This window comes from Vanacampus margaritifer, chromosome 4, assembly GCF_051991255.1.
Source record: "Vanacampus margaritifer isolate UIUO_Vmar chromosome 4, RoL_Vmar_1.0, whole genome shotgun sequence".
In the NCBI taxonomy this organism is placed as follows: Eukaryota; Metazoa; Chordata; class Actinopteri; order Syngnathiformes; family Syngnathidae; genus Vanacampus; species Vanacampus margaritifer.
In genome coordinates, this window is record NC_135435.1 from 15,104,878 (window position 1) to 15,124,318 (window position 19,441).

Here is a 19,441-nt window from a genome sequence, read left to right on the forward strand (position 1 = left end):
TTAGCTCTGACAAATGTTGATGTCAAAGTCGTAAATTAACCATTAAGCAGGTTTTCTTTTAACTCCAAAAATCTATTTTGAAAACATTTACGTATTGGAGGTGAGAATGGTACATTTGCAGTGTCCTTGACATACTCACGTCATTGTGTAGTCGTTACCTTGACTTAACAATGATTTGACTTACGAGTTTATTGAGATACAAGCTGACGCTTGGCCAATTTGGCAATTTGGCAGCTAGTGAAAAATTATTCAAAATGAGTGGCTTCAAGCTTTTTTAACCACTCCCAGTTTACATTTATTATTTAAAATTTATTTGCTCGCACACAATGCAAAACACCATAGACAGGCTAACGAATAGCATTAATGCCGCAGTGCAGCAACACATCTAGAGAGATAAACAAAAAATATTCACAGGCATACAGTATACAATATTCTTTATTATCTTAAAAAAAAAACTAATATTACTGTATCTTATTGAGCAAAAACAAGCATCTTCTTCGTGTATAAATGTATTACCTGTAACAAACTGCCACCTCTTGGCAAAGGTGCGTACACCAGTAGGAGCACAATGTGGGGCAAGATACATCCCATTTCCATTCAATTGAATAAGAAAATATGATTTTTCATATGAGTGTTTTTTTAAACTCGTAAGTCAAGGCATCACTGTAATGTGTAATACTGCCAAAAATAAATGAAGCACAATAACTGCATTAACTTGTTGCCATACAGAACACATACGTACTGTATATACACATTCTGCATACTGTACAACATCATATTTCCATTGATCATCAATATGCACAAACAACAAATGTTATTTTTCTAACACAATTTGATGTTGCAAAAATAATTTCATATCCTAAAAAAAAATACTATAGGTAAGTCTAATCCTAATCAAATGTGGTGTATTCATTAATGTTGAGCACTGTCCAGTATGCAGTCTTGACTGTACAGGAAGAACAAAAGTGTATTTTTGCTTGACTACAAAACGAAAAAGCACAATTTACAGTAAGGACATACTTTTGGTTTAACAAACCTTGGTCTCCTTTCGTTCCAAGGTCATGTCCAAATAGACAAGTATTCTTTTTAAAACGTCTATTCATAGTGGACTAGAAAACAGACTATTTGGTCAATTTCATGGAAGGTTTTTTATTTTTTATTGTTTTGTTAACATTACATTCAAGCGGGAAAATCAGGACTAACTCCACTTCACTGTCAGTTTACTTGTTTGGCTGACCTTTCCCTACTGGAAAAGACATTATTCAGGCATCTGATTGGCCAGTAACAGTCTTTGGTTAGAGTACAACCTAAAGCCACTTGTTACATGCAAATGTCTATTTATGTAGTAGATTTTTTTAAATACATGCAAACAGTCGACATAAAAAGTCAACACACCCCTGTTCCGTTTTTTTATGTTACACAAAAATGGGGCCAAAAATAACCAAATCATTTCAAAGTTGCCTTGCCTTTATTAATTATGGGTTGCTTTTAACAATTCATTATATTTCTTTCCCTTACATACTAAAGTGATTTGTCTTTTACATCCCTCATTTCTGTATTTGCAACATTTATTTCAAAGCAAAGAATCAGGTCGTCTACTGTACAGAGGGGTTCGAGCTTTTCCGCATTTCCCACAATTCATTGCCGGCAGCCATGATGAGAGGCTGTTTTGACACATTTGACCATTCACCCAGCGATCACGCCAACTACGTGTACCATTATCATATTATTATGTCGATATCCTGCAATATAAGGAAACACAACAACCGCTTATTTCTTTCTGCAATAATTTAGGATGTCAAAGTTGGATCAGACAACTTTTGAGAATGCCTTAATCTCCCCTTGATAACATAGTATCTGTCTACTTGGTTAATGCAGCGTCACAAACTCCTCCCACAAAGAAACCGGGCATAGCTTTCTAGACGCTTGTAGTCTTGAAATCTTTCAAAGTGCAAAATGGGCTGGGTAATTATTATTATTTTTTAATCAGATAACATTCCAGTATGAAACTGGCGGGAAGATATCATGATCGTTACTCCAATCTGGTACGGATCTTTGCCCCCAATTACAGCGGTTTTCTCCTTGTAGCAAATAAAAGCTTTCTTGTCTAGTGACTCAGAATTCTTTTCCATTGTCCTGGTTTCAGTGATATTTTAATTTCCCACTGACTAATTCAGAATAGTTTACGTGTGAAATGGCAAGTGCTATTGTGAACATAGGATTCTTGGTAAATGCAGCCTCTCAATATGGACGACTGCATGGAATTGTGGGATGTTAGGAAAGGTCGAACCCCTCTAAAGGGCTGCACCGATACCGGTTATCAGATTTTTACTATGCACTGATACCACATCATCTACCTTCTGGATGGAAGCCATGTCAAAAGTGTGCGTGTGGAGACACTTAAAGCATACGGATGACATCACTTTCAGGTGACTGCAGAGCCAGCCGTACTTCCATCAGAAGCCCCATTAACCATTTCGCTGCGCATAGCCACTGGCGAGTCATGTTTCGTTGATGCGGCTCGAGATACTTGATAATTAATAAAAATAATGTTCATATTCTGCTTGTTTTCTGTATTTGCTCAAAACAGATTTTTTGTTCATTTGTATGAGCCTACGCAGTGATTTGTGTTGCCTTTAAGATGACATTTTTACATACGGAAGCACACTTGTTTTTTTTTTTTGGGGGGGGGGGTGTAACTTATTAGCTCTCGCCAAGCTAAGCAAAAAAGTGAGACTTAATATAAAAAAAAATACGGTACTCAAAAATGTTTTGTATTTTAGTACCATGTTCATTGTATTTTTGAAAAATATTTGATTCAAATAAAAATAATAAGATAGAATTGCCTTATTACTTATAGGTACTTGGTATCAGCAGGTACTCAAATGTAAGCACTTGTACTCGCTTGTAAAACAATAGTATCGGTGCATCCCTAGTCATGTACAGATGTGTGAGTAGTCTGTATTTCGTTACTTTGGTTCCGAAATATGAGCTCATCTGTGGTCAGAGTTGTGCGTGCGTCCTGCTAAGGACGACACAGACGAGAGTAAAAACGCTCTTTGGTTAGAGATGGTACCAAATTATTAAGGCCTAGACTTTCCCCATTAATAAAGACTTCTACCACGGCCAAGTGCATGGACTCTGCCATTTGGTTTACAAGGACAAGGAATATTTTCAGTAACTGTGGTTACTTCCTTTTTACATTACATCTCATTGATGCTCATAAATGCGTCATGTACAGCTGATTTATGGTATGAAATTAAAGGCTACATTTTGGGCAAATAGGGTGGTCATGAGTTCATGGAATTGTAAAAGGGGAAACCAGCTGATGTTTTCATCTCCAAATTCACTACAGCTAAGGCTCTTATGTGTTTCAAAGTAGAACTAAGAGTGACAATTTCAGCGATGTCTAAATCCAGGGACATCTGTTCATGCGACATGGCCGTGACAGGGGATTAGTCCGCCGTGCAATGTAGACGGTCCTTCTCTTCTTACCTGCTTGCGAGTCCTCGTCTTGCCGGTCCGAAGCTTGATGTATCTGGCAATCAGCTCATTCCGACCTGCAAGAACATGGAATGGTAAGAGCTGTGTTCATGTTCGTTGTCAATGGCTGCACATGGTCATACTTGAGTGTGCTTACTCATAAAGAGAGTTTGGGCCGAAGATCAATTTTTCTAGGTCGAGTCGTATAATATTACACGGCATGTTTTTAGATGTGTGGCTAGCTAAATGGTCAGCTATACACTGGTTAACGCACAAGACATTGATTTTGCATGAAAACACTACAGTTATTAGCATGAAAAATAAAATAAAACAGCTCCAGGAGCACAGCCTCTCAAATTAAATCTCATTCTCCTCCAAATCCAATACAATGAAAGACATATCTTTTCATTCTACTGCAAATTAGCAAATGGATGAAATGTGTTTAAAATAGACCAGATCTCAATTAATGTGCATCTTTGTACACATCTCCAATTAACAATGGCTCTAAACATTCTTGTGCCCTCAGGTCTCCTCTAATTGTTGCCACAATGCACATGACCCCTGCTTAGCCCTTTCATATGTTAATAACATGGCACCAAACAAAACTATTAGACAAATTATAGGTTGTGTGTGTGGGGGGGGGGCTCTAATTATGTGTCCAGCTGTAGCTAAGCAATGCCAGGCAGGGTTCTTATTGACTGTTCTATGAAATGTAACCCCCCCCCGCCCCTTCCGTAAATCACTGCAACATTTTTGTGCCTTCACTTCATTATCAGATATGTTAATCTCACCATGACACCTGAACAATCTACACAAATGCTAATATGATCAATTACGATGTATATTATAACATTACTAGCTAAGTGCATAGCAGGCAGCACATGCAAATATTATTGTTATAACAAACTGAAATGCAGTCACATCCAGACACAATTCCTTTACGATTCGTTTTTGTGGCTGCGGGAAAAGCATAAAATATGACTAAGGTTATTCAAACTCAAAATATGCTGTTACATGGACGCAACAAATCCAAATGCTTAATTTTTGGTAACAATTACAGGACAGATGCTTCTGACATTTATTCTATACTATATTATTACATTATAAAGAATAAGTCTATCCATAGAAAGAAAATTACACGCACTGTATTCTACATATCAAATTCAGCGCATCTATAACAATGTAAAAATGGTGTGAATGACAATCTATTTTTAATGTTGGGGTTAGGTCAGCCTTAGTGCACGCAGCCACATGCCGTCTCCTGGGAAATAAACATCAGGGGATTTGCAGCTCTAGCCTGCCTGTGCCGTGCGCCTGTAAACTTTAGCAGATGGGTAAAGATTTCAATAATTCACACACTGTGGAAACGTAACATGACAATACAGGCATTCATGCAACCTCCTGATTCTGAGATCAAAGCACACAAATGGCCAGCTGAAAGCTTGCTTGCTATTGAATAATTCATTCTTTTCACTACTAGACTCGGGGAAAGAAGCTCGGTGGGTCCTGTGTTTATACAGCAAAATAACAATGGCTTAAAAATGTCTCAGACATAATTCTGCCTTTGTGACCTGAAATCTACAAGGTGCACGACAAACAAATTGAAATAGGGAGAAAAATAAAGGAGGGCAGAAAATATTTCCTCACAGATGTTAAAATCTGGAAAGCATGCACAAAACAGAGACTTGTTTGATTTTGCAGAACCAGTTGTCAATTAATTTACTACTGCATTAGCATAGGTTTGTGATATAGGCCACATGTGTTGTGACATAAAATCAGGTTATGATGGATCATAGGAATGGAGTTGGAGATCCACTGTATGAAAGGGCGCAAAATATCTCCTTGGGTTCACTTCCAGTTCTTGAAAGCAAAACAGAGTATAAAGATTATTATTGTTATTATTGTTATTATCATCATTATTATTATTATCATTATTATTATCATCATTATTATTATTATTATTATTATCATTATTATGTATTTTATTATTATTACAGCCAATAATTAATATATGAATACACAATGCGAGCCCGAAAATGTACCCACCAAAAAATGTGTTTAAAAGTCTCATTCTCACTGAAATGTATGATGAGAATGAATTTCTACGAATTGCACTGAATGCAAATTCTGTTTAAAATCCTGTGGGGTTGAGTCAATACAAATTCTACTTTGAATTAAATTCATTCATTGAATTGAAATTCAGAATTTTGCCCAGCCCTGCTACACAGCGTAGACAGGTTTCTAAAACACATCTATTACACTTCGGATTAAAAGAGACTTCACTTCAGTGTCAATGAGTACCAGAACCTTGTTTTCAACAATATGCTGTTTTTACTCACAAGCTTACTGCCCCCAAACCCCGCCCCCCCCCCCCCCCCCACCCCCACAACTAAGCTCTGCCCCTTAGTAGTTAGTGGGGGATTTCCCATGAGGTGAAGTGAAGTCCTGCAGTTCCACCAAATCTTGGAGAGGTCTGAGAAAATTAACTCTTTACAGGGTGTGGTTATTGTCACTCAAAGCAGCAGGAAAAGGATTAAACATTTATTTAAGAAGATGTGTGCCGTTCAGCAGCTGGAGGAGGCTGCCCAAGAGAATTTCTCTGTGCATCTCAATGACTCTGGAGGAGCTAGGAAAAATGAATGGCACTCCACCAGCGTCTTCACAAAAGCATGATGGCTCAACTTTCACTAGGCCTTCCCCCAAGTAGCCCATTCCTCATTCAGTCAGAAATCCAATTTGGCTACCAGCATCCCTTCTTAGGAAGCTGGGACAGACTCCCTCTGTTGTGAATAACAATGAAGGACATTGTCACGTTTTGCTGTGGACCAACCTCAGTGATGCCACACCCACAAACAAAACACACACACACACACACGCACAGGAAAACAACAGGTGTCGAAATAAAATTAAAAACAAGTGGCGGTAGACCAGGAGTAAGGCAGTTGTTGGGTCCCTAAAGAACAAAAAAGCTTGTCTTTTCTTTTGTAACACAACACAGCGATTTTAGGTCAAGGCATGCTAAACAAATAACAGTCTTGGCTCTGTCCTCTGAGCAGCAAGAACAATGCTTTGCAGCTCTGCTCCAGCTTTTTCTTCCCCCAATTTCAAAACGCATCCATTTCCTGTAATAGCACTTTTTTTTCTCCCTAATGCAGGCAAGACCACAGTCACATCTGGGCTATAGCACTCTTCCAGCACAGAGCCTGGCTTGGAATCAGCCTACAGATAGCCTGCAAGTGGTCTGCAAGTGTGCGGCTTCTAGCACTTTGCTTGACAGACACACAGCAGCCTCCCACATCACAGCGCACATGTGCCACAGTGGCTGGCCTGTGGGGACTGACCTATCAATAGCCCTCTTTTCAAATCTTTAAAAAGGACACAGCACATTCTAACTACAAGCAAATAATTGAAACTGTCACACAGCCTCTTGAATGTTATTTAGTGCTCTTCAACCATGTCGGCACAATGGCGGATTCCTCTCCTCACGTGCCAAAAACAACTGATTATTTGTACTTCTTACTTTGCACAGTCGGCCAAAGAAAACAAAGGTGATACATTTACAAATTTACTCGTCTTCATGTAACTTCCTGTTTTTATTTTTCAATTGATAATTATTGGAAACGATGATACCAACCTGGATTCTTTATATGTTGGGTAGTTAGTCTTCCAAGGACAATCTTTCTTTTTTTTCTTTTTTTGGCAAGAATCCATATGTTGATGACAGTTTAAACAAAGAAAAATTCCCCTTCAGATTGAATTAGATTTAAATACAAATTTCAATGTCTATGCAGGAAAAAAAAGTCTGTTAACGTTTCATTCAAAACTAATCCAGAATCATTTGACAGTAATTTAAAATTAACATGGAACATTCCCTCCATCCATCCATCCACATTTAAAAGTTTGGATGGAAATTCCGCTGGTCCATTTACGTATCTTTAATGCTCAGAGTCATTAAAGTATATACATTGCCTTCATTGTGGCCACAGGTGAGCTGGAGCATACGGTCAAACCATCTTTAAATTAAAACAATATTTGTAATCTGAGCTGTTTAAATCTTATAAAATCATTTTAAAATGGGCTTTCAATTGTATAGCGTTTTCTACCTCGTACTCAAAGCACTTTTAACACTCTCCTTATTTTATCCACTCATGACGCAGCATCAGACAGAATTAGGACACTTCAACATGGTCACCGGGGTTGAGGATTGAACCAATAACCTTCGGGTTGGGAAACAACCACTCTGCCGCTTGAGTCATGCCGCCCGCATTGAATACATTTTGATGAAACTTTATCGCTCTTTAGCAATGGGTGCAGTCTACTCATTGAATATACAAGTGGAATGTTTAAGCCTTGGCAATGTCTCTGCTTCCTGAGTGCTCTCGAAAATGTAATTACTTCCTGCATAGGACAATTTTTTTTGTTTATTAACAGCAAATTAATTGTTACACAAGTGTGTGTGTCTATGTATGGGGGCGTGCCAAATGAAATCTAAGTAATAGATGATTTAAGGGTCACACGCACTAATTAACATGACAACAAAGCATAAGGTATTTGTCCAAAGTCTTTGGTGATAGCAGACAGGAGGAAGGACTCTTTCAAAAACATTACCAATATGATGCCACACTTTTGCCAAGTGCAAAGGAACATCTTGCTAAGGCCGACAAGAGTAAAGCTTGTTTAGAAGGGCACTCACCCTTCATCATTAAAGTGTTATAAAGAATTATGTTGGGATAGGCCAAACGACGCATCAATCTAGGTTTCTCTGAGAAGAACAATTTCAAAGGGAAAACTAACATTTCTTATTTAAGATAAACTAAATATGAGTGGGTGTCTCACAGGTGTTATCCTATAAGGCAGAGTGGGGCTGGTGCTTTTATTACCCCACATAACAGTCAGGCTCATTTAGACCCCAGGCCACTGCGGGTGGAAGTCAGAGGATAACATCAACTGATCATGACATCAGGCAAAAAATAAAAAATCAAGGCCACTCATTGGCACGTTGAAGTACAAAAGGTTATTCTTTCTGTGTTAGATTTTGTGCATTCATGCACAGCATGTATAAAAGGTACAGTATGTTATTTAGTCAATATTAAAAATACAATAACAAGGACATACAATGTGGACGACATGTTAATGTAACTACATTGCTGAAGTTTTTTCTGTTCATACCATGTAAATTGATTTGAATAGAGATGAAATAAACAATTCCGTCAGTTAAGGCATGGCCATAAAAAACAAGTTCTAGCATAAACAGCGCATGTTCAAAGTCAATAGCCAACATTTCTGTGGAATGAATGAAAATATTTCAAAGAATTATTCTGAATGAGGCTCTGTAAACACGTTTTGTGGCTGCAAAGATTTTCATGGTATTTGACAAATGTTTGGCGAATTTCACTGACCATTTAGAAATTCAGCCGCAGCAAACATTAGGTTCTCTTTATAAAGCTGTGTTCAACTGTAATTAACAGCTCTTTAAAAATCCATTTGTCCCTACTCTGGACACCAAAAGAAATCAATACTTAACTTCAAACGACCTTATTGAGCTGGCTAAAAGGCTTTATTGCAGGGGCTGGGCCAGGCACGGTTGAGCTAATGTGCTAGTTGAACAGTGGGGGATTAAAGGTGAGGTGTTCTCTCAAAATCTTACAAGACATCACAAAGCAGCGGGTCACTAACCTGAGCCTTCCTGGAGACACTGAGAGGATTACAGCAGCAACCTCTGCTGAACTCTGCGGCTGTATTCAGACAAGGCTAAGGAGGCAAAGACAGCATCTTTATCACCCGGGCTGGACCAACCCATTCTGATTCCCCCCCGCGCTGTACGCCTCTCAAACAAGGCTAAGAGCTGAAACCTGCGAGGCTCCACTCACAGGGGACCAATTTCCACAGCCAGCCCTTGTCTGAATCACTCTATCAATTAGGAGCCACTGTGTTTATCATCACATACATTATTGTAGAAACTGGCCTGGTCATTGCGTTGAGCTGTGTCTCTCAAGAGAGGAGAGAGAGGGATGAAATAAATGACCAGGGGAGGGATGCTACAGTTGGACAGGCTGCTGGACTGATCTGAAAAGACGGCTTTAATTATGAGTCTCCCGAGGAACTGGCTTTGCCGCAAGTCCTATGTGTGAACGTGGTTAGTAACAGTCAGGAAGTTGCGCTGCCCTCTTCTCTACAACAAATTAAGACAAAGAGTCAAATCAATATTTTCAATCTCTCAGGATCAATGGCACGTCGGCGCACAAAGGAAGAGAGACTGACTGCAAGAAATATGTATAAATGAAGAGTCTAACTTTGTGGTCATGATGATGACTATTACAAGTTGGAATCGTGAGCCTGAAAGAGGTGTTGGATTGTTAGAATTGTGATTTGCTTAAAGCTTTAGTCTCTCAACAGTGGAGATACCTTGACATTCACAAAAGGGCATGCAATCAAACTACATTGCAATTTAATAGCAATACTGGCTCAGTGAGATATGTTGAAACAGTGAAGCGCCGTTGCATATGCTTATATGGTGTCTGTAGTTCTTTTGTTGACAGAGATTCTGTGCCGTGTTGAGAGACACTTGTCACTTGTCATCAAACAGCAAAAGAATAGATGACAGGCTCTGGTAGCGGCGGTGTGCAGTCCCTGTGCTCGAGCCGAGAGAATAACACTAGCATTCAGAGTTCATTCATATGCTGATTACTCAAAATGGTCCCATCAGTGTGACATGATCTCATCAGAATAAAAGTGTTTCATCAATGGAATATGATGTAATCAGCATGAGACGTGATTTCTTGAAAAGAGCATGAAAGTGACGCTGCGTCTTTAAGAGGAGCCGAGTCTCTGTGTTTTAGTCAAACAAAAGCAGCCAACTGGGAACATGCAACCTGAAACCAGAAGCCTGGCTCTAAGGCCCTCACACAGACCTCACAGCTGGGACACACCCCATGTACTACTGATACAGACAGGCCTCCGCTATTCACCACCCACAGCAAACAACTTCAAACTGGGCTTGCACATATCTAGATATTGCTTAAATCAATCTACCAGGATTCTAAAAAATGTTGGCAATACTTCAAGGTGAAAGCATTAACTTTCTTTAATTGATTAACTCGAATAATTATATTGCAAAAAATGGTAAAAGCAAAATTTCTGCTTGAAAGCTTCCCGGAGATCATTTTTCCATAAGGACTAATTACTGCAAGACACATGCACCACGTTGTGGCGATGGCAGAGGGCCAGGAGGAAAGAGTCAGTAAAAGACAGAGACTGTTCAAAGTTGCTGATCACTTGCTTACCGCAACAGTACATCTATGATGGCCAACGAGAAATTAATCGATGTTCGCTAATTTAATGCGGCCTATGATAGTTACTTCAAACATACTGATGCCTCAAGTGGAAAGGAGAGACGCATCCGCCAACATTCAAGGAAACTTTCAGAAAACTAAAACACAACAAGCATATTTATACATGATCTGCAGATAGCCACCCACCACTCACTCCAAGTCCCTCAACACAAAAGACAATAACGGCTAACCAACTCTACACTCTTATTTAATGATGCCCATGTCATTCACCAAAATAGGCCCTGCCTTTTAAAACCATACACACTCAAGTCACAGATAATAATTTACAAAACAATGCTGTGTTCAATAACGTAAAATCAATTTTACCCAATAATTCGAGTGATAGAAAACTCACGACAATAAATTGTTTAAAACATACGCCGATTGCAAGTGTGCCTCTACCAAATGCTGTCTTTCGCCCTTAAAACCTCTTTAAAGCCTAGCCGAACAGTCAGAACAGTCTTTCTTTCTATGTAGCATGTATCTGTAGCATTGCAAGCGGAACTGTGGAATCTCACATAGGTTATGATATGCATGGTTAATGCAAAATGGAGTAAGAAGCAGGTCTGCCCTCCAAAGAGGCCATATAAAGTACAGCAGGGGTGTCAAACTCATATTAGCTCAGGGGCCGCATGGAGGAAAATATATTACCAAGTGGGCCGGATTGGTAAAATAATGGTATATAACTTAAAAACAATTGCCGTCAATTATACGCAGATTTTCGCTATTTGTGGGCCAGCCCTAAATTACGGAGCTCAACTGTAATCATATTGTTCCAAAAAATAACACGAATGCAAATGGAACGCGGCAACACTTAGCCTGTATGAGTTCCGAACGTGTTAAATCAAACTGTTTTGCATATATATTTTTCCCAGAATGCATTGGGTGGCGCAGTTAATGAAGTTATAAGGACGTTAATTCTTGTCATATGTATTTGTGTTACCAGTTATTGAATTTGTTTCGTATTTAACACGTTTATGTCGGTCTATGATAAAAATAAATAAATAAATTTAACAAACCGTAACTTTGAGTTGTATGTAAAATAATGACATCCAGGATGATTCAATAAACAAGTTGCATTTTTCATCTGAGGACTGCTTGTGAAATTATGAATTTATATGTTTTGATTGTGGCAGGCTGATTAATTGCTGATTAATTACTTTACAAAATCGTCTCGCGGGCCGAATTAAACCCCTTTGTGGGCCTGATCTGACCCGCGGTCAGTATGTTTGACACCCCTGAAGTACAGTATTAAGCACTGTAACATATTGTACAGGCCAGAGGTCCTACAAATGTACATTTATTTAGCTGATAAGTCGTATTACTGCCTATTCTGAGAGGGGTGCCGTCACGTGGCACAGAACAGTTCAGTTTGATAAGGTACACATCTTTTTTGCATTTTCATTGTCAAGTGTTCCAAAATATCCAACCCCAAACAGTCACACTTTGCCCTTGTTGGCATGCCAGGTGAAGTTCCATGATTCAATAGAATGAGGTAAATTGAAAGAAAAAACAAATCCTGCCAAGAAACGCAAGTAGAAACGCAAAACTCAATTACCGGATCCAACTGTGGCGAACTGAAGCAGAATGAGTGGAAACATGACTACAGAAATGATAATATAACGAATGTTAATCAAGCAAAGACTATGAATTCAATATAAAAGTTATGTTAACATTTTATATCCATCAAAACCAAGTTACACTTGTCCTCATGGTGACACGTTTGTGTAGTAAGTGAACACATAAAAATTTTCACAGTTGAGAGTAAATAAAATTTTGGAAATATTTCATCTGTTGCCCCCGCGACCCGACCTTGGATAAGTCATTAAAGGATGGATGGATGGAAATATTGAATCTGTTGTAAATCAATCTGGCTCATTTTCGTCAAAACGGAGATTTGGTGGTTGAAAGACATGGTAGATTGAAAATTTGATTGAGATATTACAAAAAAATGCAGGTAGACCCCGCTCAGAAGGAAACAGTGCAAAGTGCAAAACATAATCTGCAATGAACAAAAATTTGTTTTGGCAAAAGTGTCCATTTAAAGTGCGTGATGCCTCTTCTTCAATGAAGTCCCTCACACTCCATTCTGAGTGAATGCAGGTGACTCAGGGAGTCTGAGCTGATCCCAGAATTCCTAATTATTGGCCCAGCAGGGAGGATCAGGTCTGCACACTCTGTCTCGGAGCATTCTCGGCCAGGTGATACAAGCCCCACTGGCTCAAAGTGCTGGGCCATCGGGGCCAAGCCAGGTCTACTCATTATATCAAACTCATTCTTAGCATCTCTGCAAAGCAAGTGCCACTTAGTTCCCAAAGGAAGGGTCTGGGTCGGTTCACCGTCCAGATGACAGAACAAAATGAGCTGATAGAAAAAGTTCACCGTAAACGACAAAAAAGCACAAAAACATATTGTCAACAATACATACTGTTTATCTAAAAACGCACATATCATCTGTAAGCCTCAACACAATCCAGAAGAAATGTTGCAACTATCAGATGGTAAATATTGTTTGTGACATATTGACTACATATGTGTTTCCAGTTGTGGTCTAAAGACACCTAAAGATACACAGGTTTTTTAATATAGAACTAATACAATATAGTTTTCAAGATAAAAAAAAAATCTTCCAATAGAAGCAACATGTTTTCTGCCAAGAGTAACACAAAAATGCACCTATGTCATTGAGCTTGCAAGACAAGTACAAATATATAACTCAATGAATAAACATACAATTTGAGTGAAGCGTGTTGTTTCACTTATCATCTCCATTTCTGCAATAAATGAATGCAGCCTAGCACAGCAGGTGAAATGTGGAAGTGCTTTGGCTCGGGCCACAGCTCCTTATTTGCCTTCCCTTTTTAAATATTCTTGTAAATAAATTTTGCCAAGCCAAGTGCAATTTGAGGTAACGCTCTATGCAGATGTCTGACATCCCGGTTACAATAAGCCTAAGAGAATGTGCACGCTGTCGGTCAACACGAGTCGCAAAAGACGCAAATTACTTCAGGTAAACACCGCAATAATAATCTAAGAAGCAGAAATTACAAATTGTGTGTACCGCAACACAGTTGCTATAGAGACTGTTGCTAATTAACTGCACTCTACCCCTGGATGACAAAGGGCTTAATGGCACTCAGGATGACTTCTCTTGAGATGAGCTCTGCATTTGGAACACATCGCCATCTCTAGAATCTCAAATGCAAAATACCAGTCTCCCTGTAGCCAACTTTCATCTCAGATGCCATGAGAGGTTGTGCTGCTCTCCAAGCACTATGAACCAAGATTAAAGGACTATCACGCCATCCTTCACAAAACCTTTGGGCCGAAAAGAAAAGAAAAATGTCAAACTGTTCAAAACTTTTTAGTGCAACAGACATTTCTGTGGTAAACAACCACTGACAGCATTCTAAACATTGGCACCCATTTTATATTAAAAAAATCTCATGGCACACAAACAAAAATGTCACAAATAGTATCAATACTATAATAATGATGATCTCATCTTAATTTATTGATGTTTTAATATTTATGTTATTGTATATAATGGCTATGAATCAGTGTAATTAGAAGTCATTTTAGAATTAAATATTGTTCTTGATAAAACGAAAATGCTGAAAATATGCATATTTCAGGCAAACCAATAAAAAAAGAACCAACAAAAGAAGCCGTATTTAATTTGAGATGTCCTGCTCCTCTTACAATCCAGGTACACACTCATGTGTTCCTGTCAAGGAGCAAAAATATTTTCCCAAATGGTACATTTCCTCAATGAACTCCTTTGTGGAGCCTCCTCGAATCTCCCTCCTCTGGGTGCATTTAAGACAATTGACATGGTCAATAATATGGCGACTCGAGATCAACTTCCAGGCCGCAGAGGCAGTATTAAGGAGGGAGGAAGGTGAATAACACACAAGACACACTCACTGGGCCCTATTTTTGTGCCCATCGCAGATCTAGGGCAATACACAATGTCTAACTTTGTGCGTGAGTGAAGTTTTCATTGTGTATTTTCCAGAACTTTTAACAGGTAGAACTGTACCTACGGGGGCGTTTGCGGCGTTGTGCGCCATTGTGGGACGGAACACGGCCGACTCCCAACCAATCGAAGTGGCTCCCCTCCTTCCCATTAAAACCATGGCGGTTAAAGCGCACGCATGCTGCCCTAAATGACATCATCATGTAATCATCCTTTGTCACTTACTTACCTCAAACATGTCTGTGCCATGGATTTCCTCTTAACTCAAGGCTAATACAGTTTCAATTGTACTTGAGAGTGAGCGTAAAATATAACTTTCAATTGTATTGCCTATGGCTAAGTGTGTGAAACAGTTTAAGCAAGACAATCTCATGAAACATCAGTGAGAATAGTGTCAATGTTTACAAAACACTACAGACACTTATGTTCATGCTTTATGGTTATGTACTCCGGTTATGTATTTCTGGACTAAAGTCTTTCTTTTAAACTTTCCGCTCTTTTGGACTGTAGGATACCTGCAACCAATGTTGCTGCTCTCCTCCTTTGAAGGGTTAGAATTAAGGGTGAATTGAAGTTGTTTAAGAATTGGTTGAAGGTACTGTTGTCAATGACTTCCTTGAAAGATATTTTCAATAAAAGTTCGATTTCTTTCCAAACTAACTTAGAATATCAAAAATAAAAATGATTAGTTTCAACCTGGAAACCATGCACAACCCCCCCCCCCCCCCCATCAAATTTTACTATATCAACACACACAAAATAGAAGAAGAAGAATGCTTTTGCATTTGAACACTCTCAAGTATACAGTTGTTTAGTGGTGTGTAGCAACATCATAATTTAAAATTATGAGCACAAAATTTAATTGTTTTTTAATACTTTGTTATACTTTTTTTTCCTCTGTCCTAAAGGACTTGGCTTTAGCCAGTGCCCGGAGGGTAAAAAATTTGCAGCTTGCTGAGAAACAAAATATCAGATGCTGCTTCCGGGCAGACTTTTCACAAATGGGGTTGTGATATAATTGTGTTCACAATTTGTTCAATGGTTGTCAAGCAGGCACACATTTTTTGGGAAAAGAAAACAATTTTGTTTGCTGCATCCTTATTTATACATGTTTACATTATTGCCCTTGTGCAATATAAAATAATTTACATGATTATATCTCAATATATGAGAAAGTTGGCTATATATTAGAAAATATATAGTATCATGCAAATGGGTTGCCTAGTGCTATATACATTGCTATCCAAACAAATATTGAATTACATTATTGCATGTTGAAACAATGTAAATTTATGAGTCTGTATGTGCAGGAGCAGACAGTAGGCCCTTTTTGAGGAGGCCATATAGTGGCAGCTGAAGGTTTTTCATTGCAACTCCTACAATTTACATTTCGTTTGGCCGGAGGGGTCACATGACAGCTGCAAGTGAATGCGCTGTGGGGTTTTCGGACGCCACTTGACATTGACAAGCTGTGCGACTTGAAATCCACAGAAAGAAAATATTCCTTCTTTCCATGACATCACCAAGCCAGAGATGGGGTAGAGGAGGGCATGGGTAGAGGGGGCACAGCTGGTGGCAGCCACAGTACCATCTGCCACAGTCTAATAGTTCATGCTGTTTTACTTACAAACTTGCACTTAAGCATCTGCACAGCCACCACATTGTTAGTTTGAGATTGACCATCATGTATTAAGTGCAGTGATTGTGGTTTACTTGCCTGAGTTCAGTTTTTACGACGCTCTCAATTCTTAATAAAAATGCTAATAATAGTAATAATATTTTGTTGCTGCAGGGATTCTCAAAGGAGAACATCCACTATGAATTCCATGATTTTCATTGTTATGGTTTTGGTCTTTTTCATTGCTGATGAAAGAGTGCAGGGAAATATAATGAAATACTGTGATGCCATTTTATATTTATTGTCTGATACATGGACTAGAAAAGGTAGCTTCTTGTTGGCGTGTTCTCTGTACAGCTGTTACACAGACTGTAGATGTGACTGTCAAAGCTTGAGTGACGACTCCACTAGATGCTTTTATGAGATTTATAAACAGTCGGCAGTCATGGAAATAAAGTTTGAATAGTCTTTAATTCCTCACACCAGCCGACTACCGTGGACCACCGCTTACCGCAGATTTAGTTTTTCAGGGGGGTTCCACTATGATGAAAACAAAATCTTTGTCTATCAATTAAATTAACATTTTTCGTTTGGTTCTTTGTAGTTCAGCACACACGCAAAGAAAACAGTATATGGCAGATTTGTACTCACCATACATCTTCCCCTCATCTGACAGGATGATCTTCCGACGTCCACAAGGAGGATAAATGGCCAAGGCCTCTTGGAAGCTTTGTTCGATGTCAGGACTCCACACTCCTTCTGCATCGTTGTCCATGGGCTTGTCTGCCGAATCGCTCATCCTCTCCATGTCTTCGGCAGGGCTTTCGCTGCCACTCCAGCTGCTGGGATCAATGTTGGCGGTTGGGCTCTCCAAGCTGACGCCTGGACCAGACTAGGGTGAGACCTAGAAAAAACGAGGGAAAAAAACTGTTGCTCCAACTTACAGGTTTTATTTGTTCCATGACCACTTGCATAACTGAGAACACATCTCAAATCATCTCTCCCCATTGAAATTGGGGCTCAATTGAATAATTGCCCATTATTTCATTCCAGCCTACATTGTACTCCATTTGTTGTGTGCACCTTGGCCACCAGAGGGTAGTGCAATACCGACATACAGACTTAAACGAAGACGAGTTTTACAACTACAATGACTAGCAAGCTGAAGTAATATTAGTTATTTTTCACAGAAGAAAAATAATATATGTTTGAGTATTGCTGCTGTGTAGTGTCTGTCAACATGTGTTGCTACTGATCGTGTTCAAATATCTATTGCTTAAAGGTTGTAACATTGTAACACAAATGTTATTTGTTAGCCTGTCTATGGTGTTTTGCATTGTGTGATAGCAGTAAGCTAGGAGATATACGTAAGACATTTATGTGGTTGTTTCAAATACTGTACATTCAATTCTCTTTTTCCATGTTTAGGGAGACCCAATAAACAGCTAGATTTTTTTGTTTGTTTTTGATAATCGTCCATTATCAAACTGCTGCTTGCAGTGAAGTTAGTTGAATTGAGTTCGCTAGCACCATCTCATGTTCTTATAATAGACACCAAAAAAATCTCTCAGAAGAGCAGGCATCTGTGGACTTAAATGACTTCTTAATAAATAAGCGCACGTGCCATAAACAAAAGCAGCTTATCAACATGTTTTTTCCAACTGCCATACTGCAATCACCACCTGCACATAATCTCTGTTCAGCCAATGCAAGACAACCACACAACGCGCAATGCAGGCTCTCATAAAGTAGGCACATGCAGACATTCTAAACATTGTCGTGTATTGTATGTTGCAATGAATTCTGTCACCTGCTCATCAAAACATACAATAGTGATTGATACCAGTGATAATGGCAAAAAAGGCCATAAACTATTATTTTAATGCCATGCCACATGAACAGGATTATAAAACAAATATTATGGAAGAAAACCATTATACTGTAAAACTTTAGAAATAGGTTGCTATTTTTAATGTGCACTGGGCGGATTGCTCATCAACTTACTAATATGGAACAGGCCCACTGTGGTTTCTGATGGTGGATTGGGTGTGTTGCTGCTTTGTTGTGTGAGGTGAGCTGGCAAATCCACCCTCCATTTAGCAGCGACACAAGTATAAAATTATATCAACCACAAATGTAATGTAAAGCCTTAAAAACATAACAGAAGCACAAAACACTACCTTTTGAAAACAAGTGACAACCACATGGAAGAGAGCCAGTCAGTCGATAGCTATCGTTGCAGCTAGCACGAGAAGCTAATACAGCAGTTTACATCTTCACTCAGTGCTCTTCCGGCCAAACAGCACAAACAAGAGAATTGAAATTATTATCGGCCTACCAAGCATCACTTAACAAAACTGGCACTGTAGCCGAGTGGCTACTAGCGACTCCAATTAGCATGGCACTAGAACACCCGGGACAAAAGTACTTGGACACTGCCATAGTCTCATCGTCTGCTCACGTTGGTAACTTTTGTGGATATTCTGCTCATTTAGGCTAGTTTTTTTCGTACCCCTATCTTTGTTTCAGAAAATGTGTTGAATCTAGCTGAAGTAGGTTCTAGCAAGTAGAGATGTAACGAATGCAAACGTCACGATACGATATTTATCTCGATCTGAACCTTACTATACGATCAGTATCACAATATTTTGGAAAAAAAAATGTATAAAAAGTAACATTAAAACAAGCTGATATTGGTGGGGGGGCGTGGCACATTATTGTGTTTTTGTATATAATAACAGCAGTGACAAAGAAATAGGCTTGGCCATGTCATGTCACGTCATTTTCATGTGCTCTTATTGGCTCACCGGTGAAAAGTATCATGGTCTACGTACAATGCTGGGTTCAGCTGAAAAGTCATGTTTTTTTTGACAGAGAAGAATATTTGCTGTTATGACTGATTTATGGGAGTGATAACCACCGCAGTAGCCAAAATATTCCTAATTAAAATTAAACTGCTTTAGTAAACTGCAAAAATGGAATACAACCCTGCCTTTTTAACAAATGTGCTGCTTTTAACATGACAACGAC

The 19,441-nt window shown here is 38.9% G+C and overlaps 1 protein-coding gene and 1 long non-coding RNA gene across 7 annotated transcripts in view; one reads left to right on the forward strand and one right to left on the reverse strand.

Annotated features, from left to right (window-relative positions):
• The window catches only part of tead1b (TEA domain family member 1b), a 46,443-nt gene that overhangs the window by 15,142 nt on the left and 11,860 nt on the right, over nt 1-19,441 (reverse strand). For all 6 annotated transcript variants that reach the window (XM_077563327.1, XM_077563326.1, XM_077563325.1 and 3 more), the window contains exons 3-4: nt 17,063-17,315; nt 3,496-3,560 (exon numbers count right to left, since the gene is read on the reverse strand). In XM_077563327.1, the coding sequence (XP_077419453.1) occupies nt 3,496-3,560; nt 17,063-17,219 (222 nt within the window). In that variant the 5' untranslated portion in view covers nt 17,220-17,315. The remainder of the gene's footprint in view (nt 1-3,495; nt 3,561-17,062; nt 17,316-19,441) is intronic.
• LOC144050239 (uncharacterized) lies at nt 3,465-17,533 on the forward strand. Its single transcript, XR_013293809.1, has 3 exons — nt 3,465-3,578; nt 17,088-17,150; nt 17,231-17,533. It is a non-coding gene; the product is annotated as an uncharacterized LOC144050239 (long non-coding RNA).